At 39.5% G+C, this 17994-nt stretch overlaps 2 protein-coding genes and 1 long non-coding RNA gene across 13 annotated transcripts in view; 1 reads left to right on the plus strand and 2 right to left on the minus strand.

Annotated features, from left to right (window-relative positions):
* nras (NRAS proto-oncogene, GTPase) overlaps window positions 1-1764 on the minus strand; it is a 17609-nt gene extending 15845 nt beyond the window's left edge. For all 3 annotated transcript variants that reach the window (XM_062978678.1, XM_003220482.4, XM_008109863.3), the window contains exon 1: window positions 1664-1764. The gene's annotated coding sequence lies outside the window, so the exon portion shown is untranslated. The remainder of the gene's footprint in view (window positions 1-1663) is intronic.
* On the plus strand, window positions 1749-17826 carry LOC103278742 (uncharacterized). 2 transcript variants are annotated; one of them, XR_506290.2, is made up of 2 exons: window positions 1749-1900; window positions 16935-17826. It is a non-coding gene; the product is annotated as an uncharacterized LOC103278742 (long non-coding RNA). The 2 variants fall into 2 exon arrangements; XR_010005529.1 differs by having other exon boundaries at window positions 1750-1858.
* The window catches only part of csde1 (cold shock domain containing E1), a 33778-nt gene continuing 21986 nt past the window's right edge, over window positions 6203-17994 (minus strand). For all 8 annotated transcript variants that reach the window (XM_016993356.2, XM_016993353.2, XM_016993354.2 and 5 more), the window contains 6 exons: window positions 15879-15991; window positions 12926-13045; window positions 12050-12228; window positions 10302-10465; window positions 9468-9600; window positions 6203-7505 (listed from right to left, as the gene is read on the minus strand). In XM_016993356.2, the coding sequence (XP_016848845.1) occupies window positions 7458-7505; window positions 9468-9600; window positions 10302-10465; window positions 12050-12228; window positions 12926-13045; window positions 15879-15991 (757 nt within the window). In that variant the 3' untranslated portion in view covers window positions 6203-7457. The remainder of the gene's footprint in view (window positions 7506-9467; window positions 9601-10301; window positions 10466-12049; window positions 12229-12925; window positions 13046-15878; window positions 15992-17994) is intronic.

The following is a 17994-nucleotide window of genomic DNA, read 5'->3' on the forward strand; positions in this document are numbered from 1 at the left end:
GCCCTGGTTTCTGGAGTCATAGGGCCCTTCTACACTATCCTTCATCCCAGGATCTGATCCCAGGTTATCTGCTTTGAACTAAATTATATGAGTCTCCGCTGCCAGATAATCTGGGATAAGCAGATAATCTGGGATCAGATCCTGGGATATAGGACAGTGCAGAAGGGGCCATAGTCCAACGCTCAAGCTGCTACACCAGGCATGGGCAAACTTCAGCCCTCTGGTGTTTTGGACCTCAACTCCCACAATTCCTAACAGCCTATCAGCTTTTAGGAATTGTGTGAGTTGAAGTCCAAAACGACTGGAGGGCCGAAGTTTGCCCATGCCTATGCTACACTATGCTTGGTCTCCACTTTAAGCATAGCCTCACTTTAACTCATAAAAAACTTTCAGTATGTAAGGGATAATCACAGCATTTGGCATTTATTGGGAAAGTCATGGGTAATCCCCAGGGAGATTAGTCAAACCCCCACACTGTTCTCCTTCCACAGGGATCTGAAAACCTGGATGTTCCAGCAAGCATCTGAGAGCGATTAGTCCCTAATTATAAATGCCCAGTCCCTAGGTCACCAGATAGTACTCTGTTCACTGCATCTCATTCATTTCCCCGGCCCTATGATATGCTGTTTTGCCCGACCCTTTTATAGCCTGGTCACACTCATTTCTGTAATTATGGTCATTGGTTTTTGTTGAACACAGTCTGATAGAGTCTCAATGCTGCTGTTTTTTCTCTTATGTTTAATTGTGTTTATATGGATTGTTGTATTTTACGATGTTCTTATTTTATTTTAGTGGTGGTTTTGTTTTAATGGATTCTTTGCTTTTATGTCTATTGGACTTTCTGTCTAACATATGTAAGCCGCCCCAGTCCCTTCGGGGAGATGGAAGCGGGGGTATAAAAATAAAGTTATTATTATTATTATTATTATTTCTAGTATTTCACTGCAACCAATGTGTGTGTGTGCGCATCCAGGCCTTAGAGTCATCTGTCACCTGAGGCCCATTCTACACTGCCTATTAAAATCCAAATTATTTGCTCTGAACTGGATTATATGCGTAGACTCATATAATCCAGTTCAAAGCAGATAATGTGGATCATCTACTTTGATAATCTGAATGATATGGCAGTGTAGAAGGGGCCTTAGAGCGACCCCATGAACTTTACGGGATTTCTTTTTTTTTTTTTTGGGGGGGGGGGGGGGGTTGGCCAGTTCCTTCCTCTGAACTACAGCGGACAGTTCCTGCTATTCCTAGGCAGTTCCCCACCCAAGCAGTAGACAGGGCTGACCTTGCTTAGGTCTGATGGGATCTGGGCAGTACAGTTACCAAGACTTAGGCTCAAAGTTGGACGGGACTACAAAAGCCATCCAGTCCAACCTCATTCTGCCATGCCGAAACACAGAATCAAAGCACTCCTGACAGATGACCATCTAGCCTCTGCTGAAAAACTTGGTGCTAGAACAGGCATGGGCCAACTTGGGCCTTCCCTCCAGGTGTTTTGGACTTCAACTCCCACCATTCCGCTTAAGCGGCTGCGAGGGAAAAAGAAAGGGCCTGAGGCTGTTAGGAATGGTGGGAGTTGAAGTCCAAAACACCTGGAGGGAAGGCCCAAGTCTGCCCAAGCCTGCTCTACACTGTCCGCTCTGAAGCGCCTCTCTCTCACCTCTCAGACAGGCTCCGCGGGCTCGGAACGCCCTTCCAAGGGTCGGCCCTTCCGACTTGCCGTAGCGCAACGTCATCACCGGGCGCCGGAAGTGTTGAGCGCTGAAGCCTACCGGGAGAGGGAAGATGGCGCTGCCTTTCCTGAGAGTACCCTGGAAGCTGCCCCTCCCCCTTTTTGTCACAAGGGGAAGTAGAGGTTCGTGTGGTTTTAAAGGACGCGCTTAAATATCAGGGCCAGGTAATCACCTCCCAAGAAAAACTTCCCTTCACGCCGGAAGCAGCCAGGTTTGCAGCTGCAAGGCTATTCACTGTAATCAAGGCGGCCAGTTGCAACATTCACACTTGCCTCAAACAGACAAAGAGTTCTTTTCCCCACCCTGGACATTATTCCACAGATATATAAACCCCACTTGACTAGTTTCCAATAGACCTCACAACGTGTTGTCGAAGGCTTTCATTGTCGGGATCACAGGGTCGTTGTATGTTTTCCGGGCTGTATGGCCATGTTCCAGAAGTATTCTCTCCTGACGTTTCGCCCACATCCTCAGAGGTTGTAAGGTATGGATAAACTAAGCAAGGAAGGTTTATATATCTGTGGAAGTTCCTGGGTGGAGGGAAGATTTAATGCTAACAAAGGTGATTAATTACAACATTCACACTGGCCTCCAACAAACAAGAGTTCTTCCCCCCACCCAGGAACTTCCACAGATATATAAGCCTTCCTTGCTTAGTTTCTCCATACACGACCTCGGAGGATGCCTGCCATAGATGTGGGCGAAACGTCAGGAGAGAATACTTCTTGAACATGGCCATACAGCCTGGAAAACATGCAACAACCCTCAAACCTCATTACCTTTGAGCCCCCATTGGCGCTGCATGTTAAAGCGCTGACCTGCTGAACTTGCGGACCTAAAGGTCGCAGGTTTGAATCCGGGGAGCGGAGTGAGTGCCCGCTGTTAGCCCCAGCACCTGCCAACCTAGCAGTTCGAAAACATGCAAATGTGAGTAGATCAATAGGTACCGCTCTGGCGCGGAGGTAAGGGCGCTCCATGTAGTCATGCTGGCCACATGACCTTGGAGGTGTCTACGGATGCCAGCTCTTTGGCTTAGAAATGGAGGTGAGCACCAAACCCCAGAATCGGACACGACTGGACTTAATCTCAGGGGGAAACCTTTACCTTTATCTTTTTCACAACCTTTGAGGATGCCTGCCATAGATGTGGCCGAAACATCAGGAGAGAATGCTTCTGTAACATGGCCATACATCCTGGAAAACTCAGTGATTCCGGCCATGAAAACCTTCGACAACACATTGTACAGTAATCATTTGAATATAAATACATTTATATTGAGCATACATATCACACTGAGGATGTGATAGGCTTGTTTTCTACTGCTCTGTAGACTAGGAGACGGAGCAATGGATTCAAATGGCAGGAACATTCCTAGACATTAGGAATGCCTTATCCACCAAGGCATTCGCTGAGTCCCTCTAATAAGCTATTGCTTTTGTACAGAAATTTGGCTGTGGAATATGCTGGAGTCTTCTCTGGAGACGTTAAAGCAGAAGCCGGGTGGGAGTGCTTTGGTTTTGTTTTCGCGAATGGCAGATTGGGGTTGGGCTGATGGCCCTTGTGGTCTCTTCCGACTCTAGGGCTCTAGGAATAAATGTGATTGTGATTTCATCATTATTCATTTTATTATTAATTCCATCAATTTTATGTAAGATGTTCCAGGACACATTTTGAAAAACAATTGCAAACCTGGTTTACATGTTTTGCTTATAATTCTGTAATGCCTTCTTTTACCATCAACCAAGCTGTTTGGGGCTTCTTGGAGTAACTCCAAAATAGTTACAACATTTAGGAAAGCTAAACTTTTCCCATCCATGCTCCATCAAAGAGAGCTGCATAGCTTTTATAGGTTAACAGTGAAACCTATAGGACTGGATTTAAACATCCTTACCTGAAATTGCCACACTTTCCAGAGACCTTGGACAGTCGCTGCCTGGCACAGTACTGACCTAACTGAACTAGTTATCCAGTCCAGAATAAGTCTACTTTGATAACTAATGGCTGAAGCTACAGTATTTCAAAAAGATTTACCCGATTTAAAATTCGTGTATCTTTGCAACCACAAACTGCCCATGAATGAATTGAAAGGGTGGTAATGGTTACTTACAGATGCTTCTCCCAGCCCGCAAAAGTCCCTAGCCTGTTATGTAAGATGGCAACCTCCAAAACGTATACATTCTGGAATTTTATTTAATATGTTGTCATTTTTCCTCTGTTAGGATGGAAGATTCAATAGTAGATATATGTAGTTCAGAGGGCTGAAGTGTTTTCTCACCTCTCTAGAGAGCATTGCCTTTCAGATGGGGAACTTTTCCCCTTCCCACACTTTAGCTCTTGCCCCATATTCTCACAAGTTCCCCTTCTCCACATCCCCATGCGTGAAAGGATAAGACGGTCTTTGAGGTTTACTCTAGCTGTGATTCTTTAGAACTTTTCTTTTGTGCATTTCCCTCTATTGGAATCAACACAACTCCTACAATGTGTGCCTATGCTGCTTAGAAAATGTAAAAGCAACACTCCATATCTGTGTAGTTCTGAAAGTGGACAGAAGAAAACTGAAAGGAAGGGAATCAGATCATTTGAAATGGGGTACTAAAGCAGTTCTGTGAATACCATGGACCTACAGTAACAAAAAAAAATGGATTGTAGAAACAGAAGTCCCCATCATGGGAGTTAAGAACACAACAGTGCTACTCAAATAGTTGGGTCTGATGACTATTGCCAGTCTATGGTTTTGAGGAGGAAAATAATTGTAGCCAATGGATATGAATATGACATCAGTTTCTGGCACTTTTCAAGTGGGATTACAGCCCCCTAGATTAGAAACATTGTCCTGGAGCATATCAAACCTGGGCTTCCACTACAAGCCAAAATGACTGAACTTTCAGGGAGGGGGAGTGGAAGAGACCTCATTACAGATGGATTAAGGTAATTCAGTAAAAGATTCCACAATTCTAAGTTTGCAGGACCTGAACAAAGCTGTTGGTGACTGGAGATCTTGGGGTATATCTCGTTCACAGAATCACTATAAGTGAAAGTGGACTTGACAGCAAATATATTACTGGAATACATTTACTGATTTTTGTTGAAATTGACAGTGGACTACTGCAATCTTACTGAGATTCCTCTGTAACACATTCCCCAAGTAGTTTTTGTAAATGCTTTATCCCTGACCAGACTGCAGGGAGAAAATATCTCAAAGCTGTCAAGGGCAGAACTAGTGGGAAAAATTGGTACATTTACTTCTATCTCAACAGAAGGGTTGAAAGTACATACGTACAGACCCTATGACTGGCATGACTGGTAAATCAATAACTGCCAACTAATAGTTCAAGCACTTACATCAGGCCCCAAACAACTTCAGAGGCCTACCAAATTTCAATTAAGAAGTAGTAAAAGAATCAGCATATGTAGTGCTCGAGTTTCAGACTGCAATTTTTAAGTAGGGATTCAAATCCTGGTCTCCAGGCACAGAAGCCCACTGGGTGACCTTTGTAGCTTGCACTCTTTAAGCCTCACAGGAAGGCAAAAGTAAATCCCCCCTGAAGAAATCTTGTTAAGAAAATCCCATAATAGTTTTGTTTTAGCGTCACCATAAATCAAAAATGATTTGAAAGGACACAAGAAAAAACAAAATTAAAACAAATGTTTAACCTGTGTGGAAAAGTAACAAGGGTCCTTTCTGGATATTTTATATACATTTTGCAGTATAGTATGACCTCGATTGCCATGGGGGATACATTTCTGAACATACCGTGGAAACAGGAAATTGTTAATAACAAATTCTATTGGAATGAATGACTTCCCCAGTAAGTTACCATAAAGTAACTTGGATGATGTAAAACATTTCTAGAGAGTCTCTCTAGGTCCTCCAGGGAAACTATAACTTCCAGCAGAAGCATATCACAAAATCACGTGAAGAACCTAGGTATTTCCTAGAGATTACATAGTTTGTTGGATGTGAGTTGGTGAATGTATGTGTACAGGGATCAATCCCCTTTCCCAGATGGCAAGAGTAAAGCCTATTTACTTCATCGGCAGTGTGTCCATGTGTTTCATGTCATGATTTCATGTCCAGGTTTTGGATGGTTATGTCCACCAAGGGCATGTGGTCTACACTACTGTTATCTCTATTAATGGGTAAAAATCCTTCTATTATAGAATTTCATATTCATGGGGATGAAATCTGACTTTTTGAGGACGATTTGGTATATACATGTGTTCGCCTTCAGGTCATTTCTGATTCATGGTGACCTTAATATGTTCCTATCTTGGGGATTTCTCATCAAGATTCCTTTAGAAGGGGGTTGCCACTACCTTCTTCTCAGGTTAGAAGAATGCGATTTTCCGAGGCCATACATTGGTTTCCAAGACAGAACATTTGAACTCTGGTTTCCTGTGAAAATCTGTTCAATGCAAAGTGATGTATATACGGATTGCTTAATGAAGGAGTTACAATATTGAGCCACTTTTTCAAAATCAGTAAAACTTTATTCTATTTCCATTCTTCGCCATTAACAGAAAAATTGGAGAAAGCAATGTTTGTTTTACAAAGATAATGCATCTCCCAGAGAAGAAAACCCTAAATTGAGAATAGAGGTAACATGGGAAAAAAACACAGTACTGCCCTCTATTCAAAGAAAATAACTCCTGATCTTTTTTGGTTAAAGTAATACTTAGACCAATCATTCAGTTTGCTTGCTTGATAAAGTGTGGCTGAGGGAGGGGAGGGGAGGAGAAGGGGCCTGGAGGGAGAGAGAAAAAAAGCACACAGACATCAACTATTTCACCTTGATGAAAGTCTCAATACAGCTATGGAAAGCCTAAGTATTCTTTTACAGTACACTGGGTGCTGGCTGCAAAAAGAAAAAAAATGTATTCACTTCAGGCACAACTTTTTAAATTTTTTAATCAGTAAAATAAACTGGGTTTAGAAGCTGCAGTGTTCTAAGCAGCAGCAAATTTGTGCATTGTTTTAAATATCTTTAAGTTATCACACTGATGGCACACCTTATCCTCATGAAATTCTGCACTGTGCATGCTAATTGCAGATAATTACAAAAACTATAAGTCTACTCTGGAAGATAGTTTCAGTGAGATCTAGGAGATAAACTTTGCTTGCTATATGGACTTGAGTTTAAATGAGACATAAAAAACATTTTAACATTTGGCCATCAACTTAAGGAACTGGTTTGAGTGTTCATACAGGATTCTTCGTAAAGGGTATATCCATCCTTATATGGTCCTCAAAACTGGAGGAGAATGAACAGGAAGTGAACCTCCCACATACTGGGGAGGGTAAAGCAACTGAGAGCTAAGGCATAGTAATACCTTGGCAGAAGTGAATTAAGGAAAATATATGTATATTATATATATATAATCTTTTCAGTGCAGAATTTCATAAGGTCTACCAGAGTAGAACTGTCTATAATGTTCACTTAAAGAGGCAAAATAGACTTGCAGTTACCAGTTGCGTTAAATGCACCATTCAAAAAGCTTCTAAAACGTGATACTATAAGGCGCCACCTTACGTTCTCCAGGATGCAACTGTGCATATTTTAAAACTGTTTCATAAATTTATTTTTAAACATAACATGAGGAAGGTGTTAAAACGGGTGTAATAGCTCCTTAGAATTTGGAAGGGGTGAATATGGGGATATTCAGTACCCTTCACCAGACCCCCACCATTTGCTCCTACGTAGTTATTTGCTTTGAGACCAGTTAGTCAATCACACCCGCTTGACGAATCTTTCTCTCTGCACCAAATCCCTGCAATGAAAGAACAATTTCGTAAGTTTAAAATGGAACTAGAAATGGTGAAAAAGAGATGAAAAATGAAGAGTGTCTTGCCACTGAGTCAATGTTAATTAATGTTCTTGGCCTTCACAATCATTTATACACATCTAATGCTGTCTCATACATCCTTGATCCTATTTTGTATTTTATCAACTATCCTGCTTTAATCTTGCCTCATATGCATCTTTTCATACATATTCAAAATTGCTAATAACCTTCCCTTGGCTCAGCCTCAGTAGTAATTGCCAGCCACTGTACTTATTTCTTTCCTCTTTTCTTCCAAATTTACAGGAACTCTTTTTTTACACATCTCATAATAATTCTTTTCCTTCAACAATATTCTCAGGCCTCAACAAAATGTGTCCAAAGTTTGGTGATTTCATTACTGACGTTCTTGTTAAAAATCATAGCAGACTTTTTCCTGACACTTCTAAACATGGGTTGCTTTTGCATCCTAAGTCCTTTTCATTTAAAATAATCCACACAGCTATTCTTGTTTGCAGACCCTTTGCTGTATACTGTTTTCTGTTGATCTCAGCTAAGTGATTACTTATTAATAACTGCCCTTCCACAGTTTTGCTAAATTGATCAGTGCTTGTTCTCATAGACAAGGGGTTTTTCATTAATTTCATCAACATTCAATAGCATTTTTTTTACTGGATGCAAACAAGCTCCAAAAATGTATTGCACAGCTCTTAGCTTCTCCATAATGGATAGCTAGTACTGACAAAATTTCAGTCTCATGATAAAAACAAAACACATTTTACAAAGGTCTGAAAAAGCACTGTAGAATACTAATGCAATGATCAGACACCCAAGTGGTCTGAATTCTCTACAAAAAGCAAATAACATTGCAGAAACAACAACAAGCTTGGTAAGAACCTTTAACAATTGGTGCTTCCCAAACATTCCAATTTTTCGTATAAAGGAATGTTCGCCCTCAGCAATCAGTATTTTTTTCTCTTCCTTCAATCCTTCTTTGAAACATCCTCCCCTCAAAAGGATTTTGGCTTTCATTCTTAGCTGCAACCACATTTGAGCACAGACATCTTCTGTTGCATCCCCCACTACCTACTTTATATTTTGTGGAAGCATGAAGCACTTTGCAGTTTGCCATATTACTAACTAATGCTAGGTTCTGCTTTCTCGTTTACACTTGTTATACAATTCACATATGCAGTCAAAGAAATCCTACTCACAATTTTTAAGGATATAATTGCTCTTAAATTTGAATTTCTAATGTATCTGGCATTCCCTTAAAGCAGTGGTTCCCAACCTTTTTTTGACCAGAGACCACTTAACCAGGGACTATTTTGACCAGGGACCACTCTCCAACATTAGTACCAAAAAGGTTACAAATCAATTTTTGGTCAACTTTAGATTCTGTTTCATTATTTGGGGTGCTGATTCAGAAAATTGTATTGGATAGACCACATCAGTTCTAGTTTCTGATACAGAACATATGCCATCCATTAGTCGCCATCTGCTTGCCCACAGAAAACTATATTTAATAGTCTAGCACTGATGTAGTCTACCCAATGCAATTTTCTGAATCAGCACCCCAAATAACCCCAGGAACAGGTCTAAAAACTAAAACACCAAGGCGCCCCCACTTCCAAGCGCCACATGGAATAGCTCCACTCATGGGGAGGGAAGATGAGAAGCAGCAGTCAGGCTTGTCCCCTCCCAACATCCCTGTTGCTTCGGCACTATAAGAGGATTTCAAGAGACCAGTCACTCTCGTTGCAACGGTGAAGTAACGGTGAGGCTGCGGACCATATTGTAGTTCTTAGGAACCACTGGTGTTCCATGGACCACAGGTTGGGAACTACTGCCTTAAAGCTTATTGTTAAGGATCAATTAGTTTACTAGTTTGTTCAATCATTAAGGTGACTTCTTGCTTTTACCTCTGAGCGCAAATGTCCTATAACATACCTTTGAATTATCCGGTCCCCTTGGCTGACGAAGGACAGTTAGACGAGGAGCACTGGCATCATCCAAATTAATGCTCTTTAAGCGATTAACAAGTCTATCAGGACGTGGAGCAGCTACGGCCTTAGCACCTTCACTGTTAATAGAAAGCAGTTCACTGAGATGTGTATGACAAGTATTTCATAGAATTGTAGATCCAACTTTAATGAGTTTAATATCTTTTCCTCATGCATTCTAAGAATTGCTGCTAAAATGTAATTCTATCAAGGAATTCTATCATGACAAAGATCATTTGCAGGTTGATTTTATGACAAAATTCCTAATAGAAATAAAAGTGGTGAATAAAATTGTAGATTTCTTTAAAAACGGTCATATGGACAATAACTGTGATGCAAAAATCAGGCAATATCCAACTGAACCACAATTGAAAGATATAGATGTTTATTATTAAGGTGATCTAAACAATTCAAGATATTTTGTCCTATTACCTTTTAAGGCCCTCATCAGGGAATAGGCATGTTCAATACAACAATTCTCCAAAGTGAGAATCTTCCTGGCATTAAGAACTATATGCTAACATTATTAAATATTAATTTACCTTACTGTTATAATATCACTAAGAACGACAGGCTTTCAGATGATCACTAGAATCAGAAGTGCTCAAATTGTTTCTAATAACTTTCCATTCATCTGTTAAACAGTGGTATTTAACCACATTCCAGTGTTAAGGCAGCACAAGGATACCTGACATTTCCCTAGGAAGGAATCTGATCTGGATTGTTTACTTTCCCTATTAAAAACAAGCACCAATGTGACAAAGTAGTACTAGTTCCTTACCTAACACGCCACACATTACAGGCACTGCATTTTCCTGTGCGTTGATTGAGGATGACAGAAAATTCTACTTCATCACCAGCCTGCAGTTCCACACCATCCTGAACTTCTTTCACATGAAAAAAGAGCTTTTTGCTATCACCTACTTCATAGTTTATGAAACCAAACTGAAAAGGAAATGTTAGCTATTACTGATCAGCAAAAATGTAGTCTTAAAACTTTTCCAGACAGCAAAACTCACAGATTTATACACCTCATGTTCTGGGAAATAGCTTAGCTCTTGCTCAACATAAATACTTTGGATCAGGTCTTTCCCTTCTCATCAATGAAATCAAAGAAAATAGTATTAAGTACAACAAATCTTTTATTTAACATCCAAATGAAAGCCACAAGCTCAGATAATTTACTTGTATATAAATCAAACAGTAGCCTATGAAACTTAGCTAGGCTTCCATTTGCACAATGGAAGTTCAACATCCTAGAAAAAAAGTGTACCTGTTAAGACTATTTTCCTTTAAGGCAGGGGTCCTCAAACTTTTTAAGCAGAGGGCCAATTCATGGTCCCTCAGACTGTTTGGGGGGGGGGGGCAATGATGACGACTATAGTTTGTTGTTGTGTGCCTTTCAAGTTGTTTCAGAGTTAGGGTGACCCTAAGGCAACCCTATCAGTTGTCTTGTTAAGATTTATTCAAATAATTTTTTCTTCCTCTGAGATTTAGTGTGACTTGCTTAAAGGCATCAAGTGGTTTCAAAGCGCCTCTGGCCATACCACCCCTGAACATGCCTGATCTCGGGTTGAAAGCCACAGCCTGAGGTTCAAACCACTATGCTACACTTCATGAATTCCTTCTCTTTCTTTCTCCTCCTCCTCCTCCTCCTCCCCTTTCTTTCTCCCCCTTTGGAGGGAGCAAGAATGGGATGAAAAGAGTTCCCTTCATTTTGGGGAAAAATAGAGGAAAGGAGATTTAAGAAGTGAGAGAGTGATGGAGATTATTCTTTCTGTTTTGGAGGGAGATACGAGAAAAGAAAGGAAGGGAGAGTTAAGGAGCAAGTAGAGAGTAGTGGTAGAGGCAGGGCACGGATGGCAGTGGCAGCAGTAGTCTAAAGCTTTGGCGGGGGGGGAGTGTGTGTACTGCAGACCCTAAAGTTACTTTCCTTACAATTATGTCTTCTATGCTTTTTGTAATTCTGAAAAACAATGTTTATGGCTTACTGCGAGGGAACCTTTGGAATGAGATGTTTTTGCCTTTGGCTATTCCAAAGATTCATCAACCTTGTGGAAGAATATGCATTTTAATTTTAGAAACTTTAATTCTATGTAACTATGTAATTTCTTATAAAAATAGTTTTATTTGCATGTTGCATCCCAAAATTCAGAATGCTCTCCCCTTACATCTAGAGACCATCAACTCCAGAACTGCAATTTGTTCTAAATACAAGATGAGTGGACCAATAAGTCCCCTCAGGTGAGAAAGGCGGGGTAGAAGTGTTGTAAATAAATAAATAAATAACTCTAGACTCACCACTATCTGATCTCCCCTTTTATCCAAAATAGATTTGCACATTGGCTAAGAACGTTTGCTCCCTGACAATTTTGAATTTTTCTTGACTCTAAGGGATCTAGTAAGAATTACACCAGATCAGACTTTCAAGAATCAAGTTTCAATTAAACAATATGAGCTTTAAGCTACTAATGCATTTTTTACATATGATGGAGATACAATTGCAATATCAAGTAAACATCCACTGACCTGATCTTTCACACATTCAACTGTAGCCCTGCGGAAAGGTGTAATGTTGCAAGCCATCGTTTGAGCATTCTGACCAAGAATACAAAGCTGGAATTTTACGGTCTCTCCTTTTTGCAGACAGTCTCCTTTGTTTGCCATGCCAACTATTCCGAAAGGATAGACTTCACCTTTCATTTCTCCTAGAGCGAAACAAATAGCAAAGAGGTACTGTCAGGAGATCCCAACATAACAGCTTTTGCAATAATCAAACCACATTGATTCATTTTCAACAAACTACTATAATTCCTCTACATTAATGGGTCAAATTGGCCAATTTGATTATTCATTTGCTTGTGTCCCAGCAACTATCTCTTCTGCTAGTACCTGGCTGGAGAGAGCAGTAACGGCTGAGTGGAAGTCCGGGATGGCACCAAGCACCTTTTCATGATGGGTAAGGTGCCTCCAGTGACAGACTGGCTTGTGAAGCGAGGCTTGTAAGTCCTTATTTAAAATGTCATAGGGCAGCTGTGGAGGTGGTATTAAATTTAGTGTATTAAATACTGTTTGGGAGGTCTTACAGATATTCAGTTTTTGCACATCTGCAAAAGTCCTGTGCCCCAACCCCCACAAAAATGAAAAAAAAACCCTGACTATAGGCAAGTGTGATTTCAGCTTGAATTTCTACATAGAGAGGGTACTTATTAGATTTTCTGACATTGAGGATGAGGACTGGCTAAATGCCAAGGGACTGGGATCACATTTTTGCTCATTGGCTATAACCCATCTTTCTTGGTAATAGTAGAGGAATCACAACTTTGAGCAGCACTGCTATAAACCAGACAACAACACAGTGAGGTTGAACATTCTATTGTTAAAACTACAAGACATACAACTCACCATCTTCCATTACTTCAATCATTCCCTGGTACTCAGTCTGGGTTGGATCTACACTCCTGAGAGGGCGAATTACTTTACCCGTGTAAACAGTTGGATCAGCTTCATCCGTGATGCCATTCACTACAGAACAAGAAATTACAAATTTTCATGGAAACTCTTGGGGATCAGGTATCGGATTGTATAACACTTCAAGCATAGCCGATTGACAAAACTGAATTACACCCAAAAAATATAAATAATCCAGATAGTCATTTTAAAGTCTGACGCCTTATGAAAATTTGGGACTATGTTTTCTGAGAACTGAGGATGCTGTCCCTCCTTATGCTTCATAATAACTGATTAAGAAGAAAAATTGGAATCCATTGTGTAGCTCCAAATTTGCAACATGGTTGCACTTCAGACTTTACCTTCAACAGAAAAAGCAATTTGTCTAAGAGGATCGACACTAGCATTTTCCTTCTTAAATAGCACTTTCCTTCCTCCAAAAGTGAGCACAATTGAACTCAAATTAATATATCACCTAATAATACACATCTAGTTCTCCCTGGATGTAAAAATTAATGTCTGAAAGATTTTTTTATTCTAAAATAGCAGGTACTTCAATCATTTCTAGAAGCTCAGTAACTGAACCACATAGTACAATCTCTCTATTTCCAACTAATTACAAATACTATGATGTAACTCTGCAGTTTGTTCCAATTAAAATCTTAAATTTGTATTTACAATTCTCTTTCTGTCCATCTCATAGATAGCATTAACTCTTCTTACACTCTGACTTTGTCTTAGGATTCTTTAGCCTATAAAGGATTAGGTCTTACAGCATTTAGGGAGGACAGTTATAAAAAAGATGGAAATCAGAAAGATTTACAGTGAAGAGGCTGTTTTTTAAAAAATGCAGGAGAGCTGGAAAGGTTCAAACCAAACAGCCAGGGGCTACCATTTGATCTGTTTGCTGCCCATTATCTATTCAGTTATATATACTATGCATATTCAAAAGCAGAATACACATTTATAATTTTTAAATTTTAAAATCTGACATCCAGACTGCAAAACTTATTTTAGATTCCTTGTGCTTAATATCTAATTATAGATGATAAAACTAGAGAACCACTGGAAACTTTAACGAATCTGAATTTATCCCAGGTTTGTAAAGGTCGACTTGAGCAAATTAGCTCCTACCAATCTGAAGATTTCCCCAATATTCACTGGCTACAAAACTGTTCATATATGCCATGTTCTTCCCAGTCTAGTGCAGGGCTGGAAACCCAATGTTATCTATGATCATATACCCACATTAACAGTAATATTTCCTTATGCATCTCCCTTAACTGGAGTGAAATCAGCACATTCAGGTATCTAATGCTAATTTCAGATGCAACAGGAAATAAATTTTTTGCTGGTTGAAAATTTAAGGAGGTAAGTTTGTTGTTTTAATTAAAGGGTATAACAAACAAAAACATATATATGAAATACAAATAAAACTATGAGCATCAGGTCCTACAAGCCTTGGGCTTGCATGCTGCCTCCTACAACTCTCTTTCATATGGTAATGAACATTAAATCAAATCCCTCTTCTCAAGTTTCCTATGGCATCTGAACTCAAAACTGTGGACCAATAGCAATATGGTTCACAGAATAATACAAATGGAAAGCACTGCAAAGGCATAGAATTGAGTGCATTCATGTAGACACAGAGAAGTTCATGAATACTCTAATTTATGTCACTATTTTTAGTGCAAGTATTCTACTTTGGTCAGACCTGGAATATTGTCCAGTTCAAAAAGGGAGTTGGATATGTTTTGCTTAGAAAAGAATGAGAGATGACATGATAATTATTTTTAAATGTCTGGATGGACATCATATAGACACAGACAAGAACACAAACCAATGGATTAAAATGACAAGAGATTCCACTTAGAAATTAGGAAGCTTATTTTAAAAGCCGTTTGATAATGAAAAAGACTGCCTTTTAAGGTGGTGGACTCTCTTTGAATGTCTTTAAGGAGAAGTGTATGGGCATCTTTCAAGAATGCTGTAATTGTGTATTCTTGCATGGCATGGGGGTAGACTGAGTGGTCCTTGGGACCCCTTACAATTCTATCATGTTACAAGACATGTGCAGACCTTTTGTTGATAAGCTTACTTATGCTTTCTGCTCTTAGAAATGTAATGTATAAATGGTCGCAAAACTCAGAAGAGGGAGGGTTAGTCCCTCAAGAAACATCTAACACCTAGATGTTCATTACATGGATGTTACAGAGTAGTTTTGAATCTAAGTACACTCCCAAGAGCCATATAGTGGCTTGAGCACTGGACTACTACTCTGGAAACCAAGGTTATAATCTGCATTTGGCCAAAGAAATCCATTGGGTGACCTTGGGCAAGTTACATTTTTTTCAGCCTCAGAGGAAAGCAAAAGCAAAACCCTTTGAGTAAATCTTGCAAAGAAAACCCAATGAAAGGTTCTTGACTTAGGATCACCGTAAGTCAGATTTTTTCCATGTCAGGAACGACTTGAGAAACTGCAAGTCACTTCTGGTGTGAGAGAATTGGCCGTCTGGAAGGACGTTGCCCAGGGGACGCCCAGATGTTTGATGTTTTACCATCCTTGTGAGAAGTTTCTCTCATGTCATTGCAAGGGGAGCTTGAGCTAACAGAGGGAGCTCAAGTACTCTCCCGGATTCGAACCGCCGACCTGTTGGTTAGCAGTCCTATTGGAACAAGGGTTTAACCCTACACTACTAGTAACATACGACAGCCTCAAAAGAATTTGATATAATAAAAGAAAAACAGTCTCACCCCAGAAATGACAACTGCTATGAAGTGATCCTCCATGATTTATCAGCTTTGCTAGTACATAATGCAGCTCAAATTAAGTCACAGACAGCCAGACTCATAACTGTTACTATCAAGTATACCAAACTCTAGGAAAAGAAACTTGATAGGTCCTCACCTGCATGTGTTTTGTTCACCTTCTCTGCACTGACTTTGTTTCCTTTGCCTTTTGATAAGCTGTATTCAACCATGTCTCCAAGTTCCAAGCTATCGATATCACCGCAGAATTCGCTGCAAAGTTACAGAAAAACACTGAGAATGAATAAATGGATCAAGTAACTAATATGAATAATAATGATGCCATCTTCGTTTTAACAAAAATCCATTCTAATACAAATGCAAGAATAATAGTGATGTAATTTCATTTCCAAGCAGAGTACAAAGTATTAGCATCAAAACAAACACATGAAAAAGCCGCATGCCACATTCATACTATACCCTCCTCAATAAAGCTGCAAAACAGACATTCTAGGACAATTCTTCCCACACATTACTGTTCATATGACAAACAGCATTAGCAACTGTTTCACATAAATAATTTATAAGGCTGGCCTCTGCTCTACAGTGGGGAAAATGGTATTTAGTCAGATACCAATTGTACAAGTTCTCCCACTTAAAAAGATGAGAGGCCTGTAATTGACATCATAGGTAGACCTCAACTATGAGAGACAACATGAGAAAACACATCCAGAAAATCACATTGTCTGATTTTTCACGAATTTGCAAATACTGACTAAATACTTCCCCCCCCCACTATACATATATAGAAGTGATGCTAACGTGTTTACTCAGATAGCATTCACATTTAACTATTGCTGAAGTCTATGTAAATAAAACACGTTTTAAGAACAATGGCAGAACAAAATACCTGTTTTGTTGAAAAAATTCATCCCTTTTTAATCTGATTCTGAAATGTTAACACTTGCTATACACGTGTTGCTTGTGAGTTGTACACCTGAGCAATAATTTAGTATCCGATAGTACTAGTGCAGTTGCAAATTGAAGTTATCTGTACCAAGAATTATCTGGACTTCAGAAATCAATTCTTTAAAGCTCTACAACATACAGCTCTAATACCAACCAATCTAATAAGAATTTCTGTTGTATAGAAAACCAAGATTCTATTTTCTAGGACAGATAGGTGGGAAACTCAAAATTTTATTTTATTTTGTAGATGCTCCAACTGAGGACGGTCTCATCTCTTCCACAGCAGGAAGTACACAGATTCTTATTTGCCTCTGTGTGCATAGAAGCAGTCACTGCATCTGAGGATCTGGACACCAGTCCATCGATGGCATCAGAAACAGGAAATAAAGAATCAGGAATGTCTACTTCTAAAACCATATACATGAAGAAACCATTTAAATTAAGTGCTTATTGCAGCAAACAATCCTAAACAAATTTTGGAAGAAGTAACCACATTCTACAAATCCCATATAAAGCTGGATATCCACTTCAACTGTGCATTCAGCTCATCCATGTGTCAAACTAGGGACACTTTCACACCACCACAACAAGCACTAGGATTCTAACTGCCATGTATGCACCCACTGTAATCTTGGGTTCTATGTCATAAAAGTGTCTGGCTGAGATTTCTTAAAACCCCTCCTCTAAATTACGATTTTCAGGATTCCATAGAATATAAGGTCCAGTTAAAAGTGGAATCACAGTACTGTAAATGTCTAGTGTGAAAAGACTTTAGTGAGGGAGAAAATGGTCCATTAGATCAGTCCCCTTCCTCTTGACTTTCCGTAAGCAAGTGAAAACATGGCTTCATGACCAAGCCTTTGAACAAGTGGTGCAATAGAAAGATATGGAATGACGTGCAATGACTATTGGAATGGCCCGGTCTACATTTGTGGACCACATGATTAACTGTGAAGGTATTGTTTTATGTTTTGATTGTATTTTATAATTCCATTTTAAATGTTTATTTTATTATACATTGTTTTTTAAAGCATCAAACAGTTGTCTTTGTGTAAAGCCACCTTTAGTCCCCTTCAGGGTTGAGAAAGGCAGATAAGTGTTGTAAATAAATAAATAATAAATAAATCTGCCTCAGAATCCTGTCCCCAGCCCTCAAGAGTTGATCTTTTCTCATGGTGTTAAAACAATATAGATTTTCCTGCAGTGCATCAAGAGTTTTTAGACCACTACCAGCAACCACTGGAAGTATCCCAAATAACTGAGCTGCTATATTAACCATGCAGAAGGTGTTTCAAGTCAGCCTACAT

This window comes from Anolis carolinensis, chromosome 4 (genome assembly GCF_035594765.1).
Source record: "Anolis carolinensis isolate JA03-04 chromosome 4, rAnoCar3.1.pri, whole genome shotgun sequence".
NCBI classification, from domain to species: Eukaryota; Metazoa; Chordata; class Lepidosauria; order Squamata; family Dactyloidae; genus Anolis; species Anolis carolinensis.